Source organism: Telopea speciosissima, chromosome 5 (assembly GCF_018873765.1).
Source record: "Telopea speciosissima isolate NSW1024214 ecotype Mountain lineage chromosome 5, Tspe_v1, whole genome shotgun sequence".
Classification (NCBI taxonomy): domain Eukaryota; kingdom Viridiplantae; phylum Streptophyta; class Magnoliopsida; order Proteales; family Proteaceae; genus Telopea; species Telopea speciosissima.
Window position 1 is genome coordinate 34708962 of NC_057920.1, and position 16824 is coordinate 34725785.

General features: G+C 40.5%; 1 protein-coding gene across 4 annotated transcripts in view; it reads right to left on the reverse strand.

The window, feature by feature from the left end:
* Nucleotides 1-4351: 4351 nt before the first annotated feature.
* The window catches only part of LOC122661162 (centrosome-associated protein CEP250), a 40545-nt gene continuing 28072 nt past the window's right edge, over nucleotides 4352-16824 (reverse strand). For 3 of the 4 annotated variants that reach the window (XM_043856493.1, XM_043856492.1, XM_043856495.1), the window contains 7 exons: nucleotides 10982-11864; nucleotides 10184-10869; nucleotides 6948-7086; nucleotides 6686-6767; nucleotides 6472-6598; nucleotides 6322-6376; nucleotides 4352-4667 (listed from right to left, as the gene is read on the reverse strand). In XM_043856493.1, the coding sequence (XP_043712428.1) occupies nucleotides 6496-6598; nucleotides 6686-6767; nucleotides 6948-7086; nucleotides 10184-10869; nucleotides 10982-11864 (1893 nt within the window). In that variant the 3' untranslated portion in view covers nucleotides 4352-4667; nucleotides 6322-6376; nucleotides 6472-6495. The remainder of the gene's footprint in view (nucleotides 4668-6321; nucleotides 6377-6471; nucleotides 6599-6685; nucleotides 6768-6947; nucleotides 7087-10183; nucleotides 10870-10981; nucleotides 11865-16824) is intronic. The other variant, XM_043856494.1, reaches the window with a different exon arrangement.

A 16824-nucleotide genomic window follows, 5' to 3' on the forward strand; every position in this document is an offset into this window, starting at 1 on the left:
TAGATTGAGAACACACGCTTAGTTGGAAGGAAGAAATACAATGAAAATAAATACCTAAGTAGTTGGGGTATCTGAGCACAAAGGTACTATAGCCAGCAGTTGGGGTATCTGAGCACAAAGGTACTGTAGCCAGCAGTAGGTTGGTCCAAAGTATACATTTCAAAGTGGGTCACAGCCATAGCATTGGTATAGGACTCCGGGTGAACAGTGCTTGATAAAGCATAGGTGCCCATCGCCCTTGGAGGCTGAGATTCTAAGAGTTTAGCAAACTCAGTCTCGAAGCGCTTCATGTTCACTGGGAAACCTTTCCAAGTCCAGCTAGAGTTTTTTGGTCTCGACAAGAAATCAATTTTACATCATTCCTGAAGCCGAGCGACGGCTGCTCGATGTCGGTCATGTGCAATACCATGATCCGCACTTGGAATGTATTTTGTTCAAAAAAATTGCTTGTATGCCACAATGGCTTGGTAAGAAGAAGCGTCATTACCTTTCTCTTTCGCTGACCATTTCTTTGATTTCTACAGCAAGTGAGAAAATTTGTTAGTGTAAGCATGACGGCCAAAAGTTGCAAAATGACAATCATCAAAAGATGAAGACTCGATTATGGCCGAAGCATAGCATTTCGACCACCAAGCTATGAAATCTGCAGTAGCTGTAGGAGCAGGTTCGAAGTAACGAGGTTGAAAGCTGGTCAGGACAAATTGGGAAAGGAGAGTAATGTCACAAACACTCTCCCAGCTTTTTAGCACCCTTCGAGTGGGGGTGCCATTGGCGTCAGAGAAAAAACATGGAAAGGGGATAGACTGGAGGAGCCCGAATTGTCATGCCCAAAATTGGGGGTTATAGTGCTCAATCCCACACATGTTGTTACCTGTGGGCTCAAGGAAAACACCAAAATGAAGGTCATAGTAGGCTAAAAAAGTGGCCCAATTGGATGCATGGGCTGACGGGTCTTGTAGGACTAGGTAAAGCTATGAGGGAAGGCTGAGAGATTTGTGAAAAGGCAAGAAGGAGTCATTGGCACAGTCTTCTGGAAAATCAGGGAAGAAGAAGAAGCATTTAGATAAATGTTGCTTCAGTGAAACACGAAGCAACTTGAAGCCGATAGCCAAGTAATCCCTGTAATCAGGAGTAAGGGAGAATTCCGAGAAGTAAGCACTCAGCCAAAGCTGGAGCGCCGGCATTAGTAAAACCTGAGGCCACAAGGTCATTAAAGCCTCGATATAGGGTAGAAAGAACGAAGGCAGCTAAGTTGATCGTTTGACCATTAGCCAAAGCATTGGCCAGGCGAAGGCCTTGGTGATTTGTTCAGCCCGGTTGCAAATAAGACAATGACAGATCCAAGACATGAGGAAAGCTACGTACTCCTGTCTAGTGACTGGGCCTTGAGTTCTTCGAAATTTGGCAAAGTAGGAGGTATAACTAGACTTTTTTTAGAACTCCAAGCCCCATTCTTCCCTGGAACCAAGAGAAACTCCGTTGACCTCTTCCCTTTCAACCGGGAGACCCAGGAGGACGCCAATGACCAAGAGAGTTGGAGACATCATCCCACAATGGAAACAAAAGGAGTTGGTGTTGTTAGACCAAAAATGCAACACACTGTGAAGCAGTTTAATGTGGCAATGAAAGGTGAAGGTGGACATAAGGATGCATCATAAATGCCTTGTTTATGCCAAGTTTTCTTCAAGCAGAGAGTCTCTCCACCTAAGCATTCCACTCATCATACCTAGAAGGCCAGAGGCTATTGAAAGCTCCAAGCCTCAACAGGGGAGAGGAAGGAGTGCCTTTCCCAAGTAAAAGGGAGTCGCTGGGATAAATTGGAAAATTGGAAATAGAGCTGGTGATTGATGGATCCGCCAAATAAGGATCTAAAGCTAAATGATCGTTGCAAGGGGTGAGTACCTCTTGGTTACTGCAGGAGGGAGAGACGTGCACCGCTCTTGGAGGAGCTCTGCGACGGATTTGGAGCTTTCAGCAATGGGTTTCTGTTGATGACCCATGGCAATGTTGGTGAAGATGAACTTGCACTCAAGGTATTTGAAGAAAGAGTCATAGGAAGATGAAGCAGGCAAAAAAAGTGAAGATGAAGAGGCCAAGGAAGATATTTCAAATGAGGTGTGATCATTACTATACCTCGAAAAGCGGGATAGAACCCGGCAAAGCGTTTCAGGTAACGAGGCAAGAGAAGACGAGTGGAAATGAAAAGTTGTCATCCTGTCACACGTCATCTCAAAAAGGGCAGGTGGTTGGAGATATTTTCATGACCGAAACCGTTCAAAAAGGTCACGAGGGGCATATTGTTTACACCTCAAAATGGTTCATTCTGGAAAGTGAACCAATGGCCCAAGAAATGGCCGGTCCAAGGTAACTAATGACCATCAAGCCCAGTGGAACCGTCACGGCCCACAAAAGAAAGTGGTCCAAGAAGATTGGATCAAATAGGACACTGAAAATTCCACCAAAATTTCAAATTTTCCTGTGGAGATTACTACATGATGGTATCCCTACTAAGTCCAAATTGTGTTGGCTCCGAGATTATTCAAATTTGTGTCCCTTTTGCCATTCCCACCCAGAAACACCTTGGCATCTCTTCCTCTCATGTGCTATCACGAAGAGGATTTGAGCTGCAACACCCTTGGGCATCAGAACTGAATATCTAATCGGGGACTCTTTTGTGGACTCTATTCAAACACTATTATCGGCTGGGAGCATATCTAAGCAGCATGCAATCTATATACTTAGTCTCGTGTGCCTAACTACATATTTCATTTGGGGGTTAAGGAACCATGTGGTTTTCCAACATCAGGCACCCAATCCTCACTTTGTCTTGAAAAAGGTGTTTAAATGGGTCACTTCTTTGAAACTTTTCTATGGTTTTGAGTTGGAAAATACACTTGAGACACAGGGTCCCACCCAAGTTAATCCTTCATTGACTCCCCCTTGTTCTTTGTCTTTCTACTTGGGGTTGGACACGGAGGATATGTGTCTCATTATTTCAGATGGGAGCTTTTGTCCCACGACTTCCCTAGGAGGTTGGGGCTACATGATTATTCATAATCACAGTTTATTTGCTTCTTCTATGAACTTTGGACTTGTAGGGTCACCGCAAGAAGCAGAATTACGAGGCCTCCAAGCAGGACTCCAAAAGGCACTTCCACTGGGATGTCAACAAATAACTATCTGGACTGATTTTGAGGAAGTTCGCGGGTGGCTCTCCAACCCAGCTGACCAGACCTGGCCGTATCATCTTCTTACTTGGCTTTTTGATACCTCCCTTTTTATTGCATCCCATGGATCTGTAAACATTATAAAACAACATAGATCATAAATTGAACCTGTTGATAGATTATCTCGTTTTGCTAGGATTCAGAAGTTAAGCTCTGACTGTATGGATGACATTGTAAGTATTATGTTTGATTAATGCAGTTTCTCTTTTCCACCAAAAAAAAAAAAAAAAAATGGTACTCTTAGTAGCGGTTATCAACGAGTGGGTACTTGGGGCTAATGATAGTGTGCCTTGGAAAGTGGCCACAACAAGCTAAAGGGGCGTAACTGACTACGTTGAGGGAGACGTTAGGAGTTAGCCATTATAAATAAGAAGTGAGAAGAGATAGAGTGGACCTTCAACTGATTATCCAAATCTCGCATTGATTTTCTATCTAGGAGTGTAGTAGAGTTCTTTCCCTTGTTGCAAGGATTGTTGATGTATTGTTCATCATACTTGCAACCATTTCAATAGAGTACTTTGTTTTTTTGCCAAAGATTGAGTTATTCTGTTGTTTTCGCTGCCTTTATATGGATTCAAAAGTCCTAGGAGCAACCAAAGCAGAGGTAGACCCCGTCTGCTGCCTGAAGAAGGGTGGGACGATCCCTACCCTCAACATCTTAGTGGTTCTCGATCAGTAGACTGAAAGTTCTCGGAAACAGCACCTTATGAAATGCAACTTTCTTTGTAGCATCGGATTATCAGCCCAACAACCCAAGAGACCAAGAGATGTAGACCTACATCATGATTTGAAGAATTAATCCAATTTCTCGCGACTCTCGACCCCATTTGACCATGGAATTCTAATCACTTTAAACTACTCTCTGGCAAATCTAGCGCTAGTGTGTCAGCACTAGGAATTTTGGAAGTGCCTGCTTTAAATCCTTGGTGATGAATGTAGAGCATCTGAGCAAAAGGCTAAAACAAAATATCATACAATACATCATCTCAGGAGGGGCTAGAAATTACAAATTGTATTCATTTTTCCAGTGCTTGTAGTGAAAACCTTGTAAGAGAGAAGTGTAGATACAAATATCATTAAAATACTTCTGAAATCAAATACTAAAAAAGAAAGCCGATATATTAAAAACAAAAAATTATATTTTATTGATAGCATTAATATACAACCTTTGATTGGAGCAAAACTATCTTCTTTAGTATGGACAAGGTTTTATTGAATACAACCAAGGCAAGCTGAAACTTAAAATGAACCCCCCGCACCCTCTCACCCGCAAAAATGGAAAATCTTAGCTGCCAGGTTGAGCTGAAAAAATAATCCCAACCCATGTAATCTAATCTAAAAAGAATCAATGTTTACACAGATGAATGTAATGGCAGAGTAGTAGATTTAACTTTTGAACCCCAATTCTATTTTGTCCAGTGACCTTGGGGGTGGGGGGAACCTGCAAAATCAAGAAAACCATGGACAAAATCCACGATTTAGTAACAAAACCAACAAGATGGAAACAACAGCTGAAAGTTGATATATATAATATATTGACACACAAAACAATCATAACATGGAGAAGTGCCAACAATCAAGTGAAGAGGTAAATCCATCTTTGACTGCCAGAGATATCGCAGGTACTGATAAACGATCAAAAATGTGTTCACTTGGTATGTATGTGATAATGTTTGTTAGTTGACAACTTTTAATCAGTCATCTGATAAATATGGAACACAGAGAAGAGAAGAGATGGTATTCACCAACCACCTAGAGTTTGAAATAATCCACTTACACCATGAACTCAAGTAGGTGGAGCACTTGTAGAAAAAAGCCTCCTGCAACTTGCCGGAAGAATACGACAACAATTATGTTTAATCTTTCTTCCTATTCTACTGTTATAATTCAAGCAGTAAAATCTTGGGCCGCCAGCACAACAATTATGTTTATTCCTTCTTCCTTTTCTACTGCTATAATTCAGCAGTAAAATCTTAGGCGGCCAACACAAGGCCATGGGTTCTACTCTGAGGATGGTCAATTTCTGCAAGTGAACAAGGATAGGACAGACTCCATTCCATCCTCCTTGGACCCTGTGAAAGCAGGACTGGAACCAGGTTAAGCTCTTTCTTCCATTGGCTGGGTCACCGAAATACCAATGAGTACATCATTTTATCATTCACAGCACCACAACTACTAGCCAAAAGGGAATTTCTCTCTATGAACCCTATATCACTTAATCTTTAAACCTAATTTATTCTTTAAAAGAATTTCTCTATTTCTCAGTCCCAGACCCTTAAACAGAGAATTAGATCTACCATATATTCCAAAAACCAATATATTAACAGTCTACCATTGATTAGTCCCATAAATTGACGCTTCAGCAATTTGAAAAAACCATTCTTCTTATATCCTATATCACATTCTCAAAAGTACGGATAAATTAATTAAAAAAACAAACACTGGACTAAGTTTTCCTCCACCCGGTGAACAGATTCCCACCATCCTAGGGTTGGCAAACCCCTCCTAGGTTTTAGTGTTTTCCCCAAAATACCCTCCGATACCCCCTGCGCGCATCTGAACCCGCCGTGGTTGAAGGGAAACTCGGTCCAAAAAAAAAGTCATTAGTAAAGCCATAAATCAAGGATGCAACTGTTGATGCTACTGAAGAGCTTCAGTTGGTTGGTTAATGCAATAACCAACCAGCCACTTCAATTAACATATATAGTAAGAATGACGCATAAATGGAAAATAATCAAAATGTAGCAAACATGAACAATTGTGAAAAAATGATGAAATAAAAAAAGGAAAAGATATAGCAATGAAAAGGTATCAAAAGACATACATGGTAGAATCTAATTCTGGGCATAAATTCTAGTATCACTTGATTAACCGTACAGAATTGAATTTAGTACATGTGGGACATGAGGAAAGAGAGGACAGATGTGGAAGGAGTGGAGGACTATTCATTTGGCAAATTCCCTGCAAGTGATCTCATTGTCCCGGAAAAAAAAAAAGAGGATTTTTTCACATGACCATCACCATCCTCTTTTAAGAGACATAAGAATACCAAATTATATTGTTAAATTTTCAGACAAGCTTATTTTTTCAACTTACCAGCTACCTTAACATCCAAGTTGGCAAAATTTTGATGCTGGTTCCCAACTTCCCTGCAGGTGAGCAATTTGCACAGAAGTTTTATTCATTAATATAAAGATAGGCGCTGCAGTAAATTTACCCAGAACAAACGAGGAAAGAGACGTACTTTAATGATGAGAGAGTATTTTCTTCAAACTATAAAAGTTGCAAGTAGCATATGCAACACAGACCAATAAATTATAATTCCAAGTCGTAGAATAGGTTGCCTCATTAGTGCCCGATCACATGAGACCCTGGTAAATTAAAATTGAGAAATCCTTGAGCACATGCACAAACACTAAATAAAAACTAATGAATGTCAAAACCAGGATTATGCTTACCATAAGCCATCGATCATGTCGGTGACAGGCCTAGTAAATCTTGGTACAATTCTTGACATAGTAAGTGACTTGAAACCATGAACTTCAAGCAGAACAAGAAACATAAATATAAATATTCAAACAAAAAAAAAAAAAAACCAAGTTCTTGAATACCAATATTCTCCACTATCCGCTCATGCAACATAAAAATTTCATACTCCCTAATATTTAAAGATGCAAGAATGAGTGCATTATAGAAGAAAGAGAAAGAAGTGAATATTACCTTTGTCATCGTCTACATCATCTAATGTACTACTACCCTGATCCATATCTATACTAATAGCAACTTGATCATTATTGCCTTTTCGCAGACTGCGCACATGAGGTACAATAGAGGCCCCGCCAACTGTCCTTTTGTTCATCTGCATTAGATGGCATCAAATATTCCTACAGTGAGACGCCTATGTTTTTTATACCAACAATGAAGTTTGTGAACAAGAAAATAAGAAATAAGAAAGAAATATTCTTAATTTAGTAAAGAACTGAACTTTTCCAAATAGGTATAGTAAAAATATTGAATTCAATCTCATAAGAAAACAAACTGTGCATACGAGTAGTAACAATGGGCAAACATAAGTGTAGAAGCTTTTAAAATCCACAAAAAATAAAAAACTTATAATGTCAAGATCAAGATACTAACTACGAGATAGCTGGATGGTATGCATGGCATTCCTATGTGAGAAACCATAAAGACACTTTATCTTGGTACTTAGCTAATACATAATCTTTTTTTTTTTTCTTTTTTTTTTTTGTATTTTGCACCCAAAAAAATATTAATACAGAAAAAGGACAAGCTGACCTTTGAACAAAGCTACAAAATTTACTATAGACATGGAACATCTTTCCTATGATCACCAGAACTTATCCTACCTTACTCAACATATCAAAGCTAAACCTACAACCACCCCAAATGACCAGGGCACTTAAATAAAATTGCACAAACTTTCCCAACAACTAAAATAAATCTACAATACCCAATGTACTGATTCTGTACAACAGTTTCACACCAATAACTTGCTCCCACATGTATACAAGACCATAAAAAAATGGTGTAGAATATTCTCTTGCATCATGTGATTTAGCTTCACCAAACTCGCTTGCCGCATTAACTTCTACAAAATAGTTATAGTAATAATATAGGTTAGACCATTGGCACATGTATTACACTTTTGATAGTAAAGGTCAGACAACTGACGCATCTTTTAAAGGAAAAATAGTACTTACAGAAGCATTTAGATACACTAGAAGAAAAAATTAAAATAAAATCCACATGCAAAGTGCTTAGGAAACAAAGATGTTGAGAATTAACGGTAGTTTAGTCATAATTATTTTGGGTTTTGGGGTTCTATGTTATTTACTTTCTTTTCTGTCTTTATTTGTTAAGTTGTAATTGGTAAGGGCTTAGGGGTAATTTCATAATAAACCCCTAACCAACTTACCTTAATTCTGCCCTTTATTATTAATAGAACCCAGGTCCTGCGATAGAACATACAAGCTCTATCGCAGGCTCTGCCTTCATCTCACTCTCGGTAGTGTGCCTCTTCTCCTCTTCTCTCTTCTTCTTCTCCACTCTCCTACTGATTAGTTAGTGTCTGATTTGTAACATGGTATCAGAGCTTTACTCATCAGTTGAAGGGTTCTGCTAATTTTTCAGTTTTCTGCTGTGTAGCCACCTGCTGCTGCTTTTTTTTTTTTTGGGTTAATGGATTGAATACTCCTTATACACGAATGGAGCACTCTTTGTGATAGTTGTTGGTGATGTGCAGACCTTCTCTTGAAGTTTCGATTGGAGGATGGGAAGGTTTCTGTTTTCTGCTGCTTCTCTTTTCAGAATTCAAAAGAACGGAGTTTCTTCGAAAATTTGGTATCTCCTATTTCTGAGTTTTGGAGGACTATTTGTATCTGCATAAGGGAGACTCGACCTGTTTTTCACTCTGGTTTGGTTCCCCGATCGACTGCCTTTGGTCTTTCTACAAATTGTGATAGTTGTACCTGCGGCTGCTCTGTTTTCTGAGCCTTTTTGAACCCTATAGTTGGCTTCATAGTTTCTGCTCAGCTTACTTGCTCCACCTGATCTTTTGGGGTTTCATTCCCCTCTCCAGGTACTAGCTTTGATTCTCCTACCCTGCTGATTGTAAGTTCTGCAAAATCTCCCTTATAAGTGCCACCAGTCTTGAAAAAGCTAGTTGAGACTCCGTTTGTTTCGTCTTCAAATCAGCTAGCTGATGTCTTCACCAAGTCGTCATTTGCCCCTAATTTTCGCACATGTTGTAACAAGCTGAGCATGGGAGATCTATATGCTCCAGCTTGAGGGGGAGTGTTGAGAATTAGGGGTAGTTTAGTCATAGTTATTTTGGGTGTGTTGAGAATTAGGGGTAGTTTAGTCATAGTTATTTTGGGTTTTGGGGTTCTATGTTATTTACTTTCTTTTCTGTCTTTATTTGTTAAGTTGTAATTGGTAAGGGCTTAGGTGTAATTTCATAATAAACCCCTAACCAACTTACCTTAATTCTGCCCTTTATTATTAATAGAACCCAGGTCCTGAGAAAGAACATACAAGCTCTATCGCAGGCTGCCTTCATCTCTCTCTCGGCAGTGTGCCTCTTCTCCTCTTCTCTCTTCTTATTCTTCTCTTCTTCTTCTCCACTCTTCTACTGATTAGTTAGTGTCAGATTTGTAACAAAAGAGAAATACCATAATCACATGCAAACAAGGTTCAAGGTAGAGGAATCAGGAACTGAATCGGCCTCGCCTGATTCCAATCCAATTCCCGCCGGAATCAGACAGAATCGCCTGAACCCTAGATATTTTGCCATGAATCATGGGAGCAAATCAGGCTGAATCGGGATCAATATCAACCGATTCCAATTCAAATCAGTAGGAAGCAGCAATTCGATTCCTCAAACCATGCATGAGAACGACTTATTTGAACTTTGCAAGCATATTTAACAAGAAAAATAAAATAAAATAACCTCAAATTTAAAATAAAATATTTATGAACAAAGCCTGCAACACTAACCAATATGTCCAAATAACTAGAAGTTCCGGTAACAATTTGTAATATTCTGAGCAAAATGCCAGTTAATAAGTACAGGAAGGATCATGGAATTATCATAATCGAAATTAAGAGTAGATGCCGACTAAAAGCAAAAATGGAATTTACTTTGAACCATGTGGAACAGCTTATCCACAATGCAATTAACTATCTTCCCACTGAAAATCCATTTGATCTCAAACTACTGTCACAACTACATTGGAATATTGCATCGAAGATACCATCAAGAAAAATGAGCTCAACTATACTTCTATCAAACTTCAAGATTGATACATACTACCGAATAAATAACCAGGAAATGTCAAAAGATGGAGGAGGTAAAACAACAAATTAGCAAGTGTTTCGACAGGAGACCCAAAAAATATTTTGTTATATCAAGGAAAAGAATGGAGGAAATATCATACCACTGGTTCAACCTCCAAAATTTCATTGGAGGTCAGGGGTGCTTGGCCAGAAACTCCCGCACCTTGCAACATGGACAATTCAGTTTCCTTTTCACGTAATGAATTCTCAAGAGTTTCTTTTCTGTGCAACAGCTCTTCAACTCTACTTCTTTCTGCCTCCAACAAAGCATCTCTGCTTTGGGTTCCTACTCGTAGATTCTCTAACTCAGACACAATGGATGTTATCTGCCACTCAAGGATCTCCTTATATGCTTGTATCTGACTGCCCTTCTTATCATCAGGAAGCTCATCACGCACCCCAAGACGTGAAGTCATCATGCTCAACCATGTTACCAACTCATGAGATTCATTTGAAAGCTTCTTGTTATTCTCCTGCGATGCACCTAAAACCTCATTAGTGCACCTTGTGACCTCTTGACGTAAGAAAGAGACCTCTGCATCCCGATCTTGCAACCGTGATTGAAGAATTTCAACCTCTGAGAGAAGATTTTCAGACATATGATGAAGTTCTTCAAACTTGCTCACAGTGATTGAAAGCTTTGCCAAAGCCTTCCCACGAGAAGCTTCAAGGGTCTCTAGTTCCAGATTCTTTTGTTGCAAGCCTTGCTCCAATTCATCAATCTTGCTTGTCAGGCCTTCCATCTGTGACTCCTCTTCATCAAGTGCTTGCATAAGTGCCTCAATTTCTGCAATGTACAAAATTAAAGATGAAAAGCATACAGAAATCAAAAGATTCAATCAAAATAAAAGGTATACAGAGTTAAGAAGATTTAAAGGAATGAGCTCTAAAGTACTTACCTTGTTCTTTGGCAGTTACCAAACCAGTCAATGACTTAATCTTATCTTGTAATGCTTTCGAGGAGGATTCACCTTCTTGTAGCTCCTTTAACTGCAACTCCAATAACTTCTGTTCCTTCTCCACTGCTTCTAACTTATTCTCCAAAGTATGCACCTGAGTTTTAGTTGATTCAAGATCCAACAGGTAAGTTTCTGCAACTGCCTCAGCTTCTTTGATTTGACTAACAAGCTCTTCACAAATCCTCTTCCCTTGGATATCTTTCTCCTGAATTTCTTTCTGCATACTCAAAATGGTGGATTCTAGGTCCTTTTGGCTTCCTGCTACTATTTCTGCTTGTATTTTTGCTGAATCCTTCACAGCTACTAATAAAGTCTGTGACATACTCCTAATATGTTCCTCAGTGAAAGAATCAACAGGTTCTCGTTCATCAGTACGTCTTAGCTGCTTCAAATTGACCCCTATTTCATGCATTTCAGAAGCCAAACCACTACCAATCATTTGAGCTCTTTTATTCTCAATTACTGAAATTGCATGGGAGCATGCTTCATAAAGCAGGGAAACATTTCGACGCAGCATAAGAAGTTCAATATCTTTGTCCTTTTTCATTGAATCTTGAAAAGTGAGATTTCTTGCCATGGTATCCAAAGATTCTTTCGAGGAAGCTAATTCTCTGTGAACAGTCTCCATTACTTTGTAAAGGCTCTTGGCTTCTTGTTCAAAAGCATCACAATGTTTGTAAAGTTTTTCTTGCAGAGTCCCAATTTCTGTCACGCATTCTTGCAAGCCATCGTTAACATGACCAAAAGCCTCCATTATATTATTGTAATCAAAATGCTTCTGCATCATTTTTTCTGGCGGAGAAACTCTAGCAGGAAACTTCACCTGACAGACACATTTTTTTAGAAAAAAAAATGACATTATAAAATATTGTGATAACCATTGAAGCATTCAAAACATGCAAAGTCAGCCTCAAAAGAAATGTATGACTGTGAGTATAACTTAATATGACCTTTATTTCAATAGGATCCAATCAAAAACAGAACGTTGCGCCTAAAATTTTAAAATTTCAAAATAAATAAAGAGCAAAATGATTAATGGTAGCACTCCCTAAGGCACATGAACAATTAACATATAGAAAGCTCTAGGATGTTACCATCCCAATTAAGCATCTAACTTTAGGCAGCATTACGAATTTTCTTCCAATTTCGAAATGAGAATTTAGAAATTGAAATTGCAGCTTTCATAAATGGCCAAAGTATAATTGGGCACTGTGATGTAGAATCTGGCCAGAGAAAGAGACACAAGAAGGCCCATCAGACCAGGCCCCTTTATGGGCCAGAAATGGACCAGACCAGGCTCCCTCCTGGGCCAGAACTGAACAGCAGGGCTTCTAGAAGCTGCCCAAAGATGCCCCACGATTTTGACAGATTCTCTCTTTGACCAGTCAACTAGGATTGGCTCAATTACTAGTTTCTATAATTATTAGTTTCTAATTTAGTTGCATGTGGCTAAATTATAAAGCCAAGTAGTTTAAGTTTGGTTACTTTCTATTTTAGATCAGATTTAGTAGTTTCCAAATTACTAAGTTTCTATTTTTATTTTTAGAAAGTTCCAATTTCTTTGTAAGCTTGCCTAAGCTATTAATAGGCATCATATCATAACGGAAGAAGTTAAGTTTTAGAGAAAAGAATATTTTGGCCACTTAGCCATCGGTTATAGGAGTTTTCTCCTATGTTCAACAGCTGAGATAGCTGTGGATAAGAGGGCCAGGCTGAGAAGGCCATCCCCTACCCCCCTTTCTTCTTCTATCTTCTTTTCCCTTTTCTGCTTCCCCTGCCCGATTCCCTTTACTGCTGCTGCCATCCGAAGGTTATTACAAGTGCTGAAACAACCTCTAGAAAGTCAGGATCAAGTGACAAACAAGTTCCAGATCTGTTGGTGTTGTGACCCATCGATTGAAGACCTTTGTGCTGCGCCTGCGAGTGGAAGGTTGCTGCAACACCTGAGTCCCATATTTCCATATCCCTCCGTCAAACCCTGTTGGGTTTTTTAAAACACCATTCCATCTTACCCTCTAATCCACTCAACTCCCCTTTCTGTCCCCCCCCCCCCCCTCTCTCCTTTGGCTGGAACCTTCCATAACCATAAACCTTCTAATATGGGATTATCTTCATATCTCAACTTCTAGCCATCAGAATTGGCTCAAATTTGGAGTGCAGCCCTTCTTCAACCTCATCCCCACTCGACCAGAATTTGGAGGCTTTCTACAGGCTGGCTTGGTTTCTACACCTAATCCCTTAACTTTCTAATTTGGTGACCTCCTGTTCCTACTGTTTCTGGTCATCCAAATCAGTCCCTGTTCTTAGGGTTTGCTGAGCATTCTCAGCCTTAAAATCGGCCCTAGTTACAGTTCCTTTAAGTGGCTGAAAGTTGTGTTTAATCTGAACCCTAAGTCCTATTTTCAGACCTGGTTTGTACCCTGCTGTAGGGTTATTACTGCTGGGCTGCTGTGCCTTATTCCTGGGTTATTTGGGACTAATTCTAACCTGAATTGGTTCTACATTATTTGGTATCAGAGTCATGGAAGAGGGGAGTTCTAACAACCCTAACCAAGTTCAGCTAAGTACTAATGAGGATATTGCAGTTGCTGTTCAACAGCTTATGACTGAAATCGCTTCCTTGAAGAATGATGTGCTAGAAATGAAGGAGTTTTCCAGGCAGCAAACTATTGGCAGACCACCACCTCATCCTAATTTAGCTCCTCGTCTGCCCCAATGAGTGCCAGGTCATCATTACCTTGTTGATGATGAAGCTGCTGGATATGGTGCTAGACAGCGAAACGACAAGCACAAGGTCAAGCTGGAACTGCGAGATTACAACGGGAAGTCTGACCCTGTTGTGTTTTATGATTGGTTGTACGCGTTTGATGATTATTTTGATTGGTTTACATTGAAAGAGGAACGCAAACTTAAGCTGGCCCGTACAGGGCTTATTGGACCAGCAAGAGAGTGGTGGAGAAACACTGAAGACAGACTGCGCCGCCAACATGATGAGCCTACTATGTGGGAGGAGATGAAAGATCATTTCAAGGCCAAATATCTACCTTCCACATTCCATAGAAGGCTGCATGATCAGCTCAACACTCTTCATCAAGGCACCTTGTCCGAAGAGGAGTACATGGACAAGTTCAACAACTTGATTGCCCGTACCGGAGTTGATGAGGAGGATGAACAGCCTCTGTCCCGTTTCAAGTTGGGACTTAAAATTGAGATTCGTGACAAGATGGGCGTTGTGCCAATTGAAAGTCTTAATGATTGCTTTGAAAAAGCCCTTGAGGCAGAAGATTTGTTGAAAGCAGCCCCTAGACGCTACAATTTTCAGCCAACTAAAGAAAAGAACCCCCCCTCCTAACCGCACTAGTGCTGCCCCTAATTAAGCTGCACAACTCACACGGATAAGGGCAAGGCACCTATGGAAGCTGCTGAAACACGTTGTTACCATTGCCAAAGATTTGGCCACGTTGCTAGATTCTGCCCACAGCGGGACAAGGCCAATTCTATCAATACAGCCATTGAATCCAATCCGGAAATGCTTGTATGTGATCCACAGTTGAGTGGTGAGTGGGCTGTTAATGCTGCCTTGAGGGTGAAGGTTTGGATGACACTCTAGAGGATGATTTGACCCAAAACGCCTATGAAGTTAATATTGTCTCAAGAATACTGCTGGCTGAATCTAAGGGAGAGGAATGGAGGCATCACACCATTTTTAACACACTGATGAACAGTGGCGATTCTACAGTACAAGTCAATGAGTCATCGTAGACGGTGGGAGTTGCATGAATGTGGTCTCTCAAGCATTCATCATCGACAGACAGCTCAAGCTTGAACCACACCCACAGCCCTACAATGCTACAAAGTGTCGTTACTTAATGACAGCACCTTGGAGGTAACTAAAAGGTGTTCTGTACCTCTTCATATTTCCTGCTACGAGGATGTGTGGTGCGATGTCATCCCTATGGTTTTGACCGATGTGCTACTAGGAAGACCTTGGATCTACGACAACAATGTCTTGGTAGGAGGTTTTAAAAACCAGTGTTTCTTTGATTTCAAGGGAAACCATTGGCACTTAATCCTCTTAACATTCCGGCTGTGAGAGCTAACTTGAAGGCAGCCCAAGCAAGACATCAACAACTGTTGCAACCCCTCCTTGAGACACCACCAGCAAAGGAAGATAGTAAGCACCATCAACAGTAAAAGGGTAAAGGAAAGCATAATGCGAGGCGATTACTAGTGTTGTCCCACATGGAACCTTTGGCAGCTAGTAAGGAACCATATGAAGTCCCTTTACAAGATAAGTCCAAGTCTGAACCTGAAATGTTTGGTGACACATATGTGCCTGCTCCCATGGATACGTTTGAAGATCGAAGTAGAGCAATTGCAATTTATTCTTCCACCTAAGTATACTGCAGAGCGACAGCCACATCTCCTAGACTACATTCGTGCCTCCAAAGAACGGCCTGAATTTTACTATGGACTGATGACAGATTTGCACAACTTGAAGCTCAGTTCCACTCAGTCCAAAATTCGTGCTCGAATTTTTTTTAAGAGGGGGAGAGCTGATGTAGAATTTGGCCAGAGAAAGAGAAACAAGAAGGCCCATCGAACCAGGCCTCTTTATGGGCCAGAGATGGACCAGCCCAGGCCCCCTCCTGGGCCAGAACTGGACAGCAGGGCTTCTAGAAGCTGCCCAAAGATGCCCCACAATTTTGACAGATTCTCTCTTTGACTAGTCAACTAGGATTGGTGCAATTAAGTAGTTTCTATAATTATTAGTTTCTAATTTAGTTGCATGTGGCTAAATTATAAAGCCAAGTAGTTTAAGTTTGGTTACTTTCTATTTTAGATTAGATTTAGTAGTTTCCAATTTACTAAGTTTCTCTTTTTATTTTTTGAAAGTTCCTATTTCATTGTAAGCTTGCCTAAGCTATTAATAGGCATCACATCTTAACGGAAGAAGTTAAGTTTTAGAGAAAAGAATATTTTGGCCACTTAGCCATCAATTATGGGAGTTTACTCCTATGTTCAACAGCTGTGATAGCTGTGGGTGAGAGGCCCAGGCTGAGAAGGCCATCCCCTACCCCCCCCTTTCTTCTTCCTTCTTTTCCCTTTTCTGCTTCCCTTGCTCGATTCCCTTTACTGCTGCTGCCATTCGAAGGTTATTACAAGTGCTGTGAGGACCTCTTGAAAGTCAGGATCAAGTGACAAACAAGTTCCAGATCTGTTGGTGTTGTGACCCATCGATTGAAGACCTTTGTGGTGCTCCAGCGAGTGGAAGGTTGCTGCAACACCTGAGTCCCATATTTCCATATCCCTCCATCAAACCCGGCTGGATTTTAAAACACCATTCCATCTCACCCTCCACTCCACTCGATTCCCCTTTCTGTCCCCCCCCTTCGGCTGGAACCTTCCATAACCATAAACCTTCTAATTTGGGATTATCTTCATATCTCAACTTCTAGCCATTAGAATTGGCTCAAATTTGGAGTGCAGCCCTTCTTCAACCTCAGCCCCACTTGACCAGAATTTGGAGACTTTATACAGGCTGGTTTGGTTTCTACACCTAATCCCTTAACTTTCTAATTTGGTGACCTCCTGTTCCTACTGTTTCTGGTCATCCAAATCAGTCCCTGTTCTCAAGGTTTGCTGAGCATTCTCAGCCTTACAATTGGCCCTAGTTACAGTTCCTTTAAGTGGCTGAAAGTTGTGTTTGATCTGAACCCTAAGTCCTATTTTCAGACCTGGTTTGTACCCTGCTGTAGGGTTATTACTGCTGGGCTGCTGTG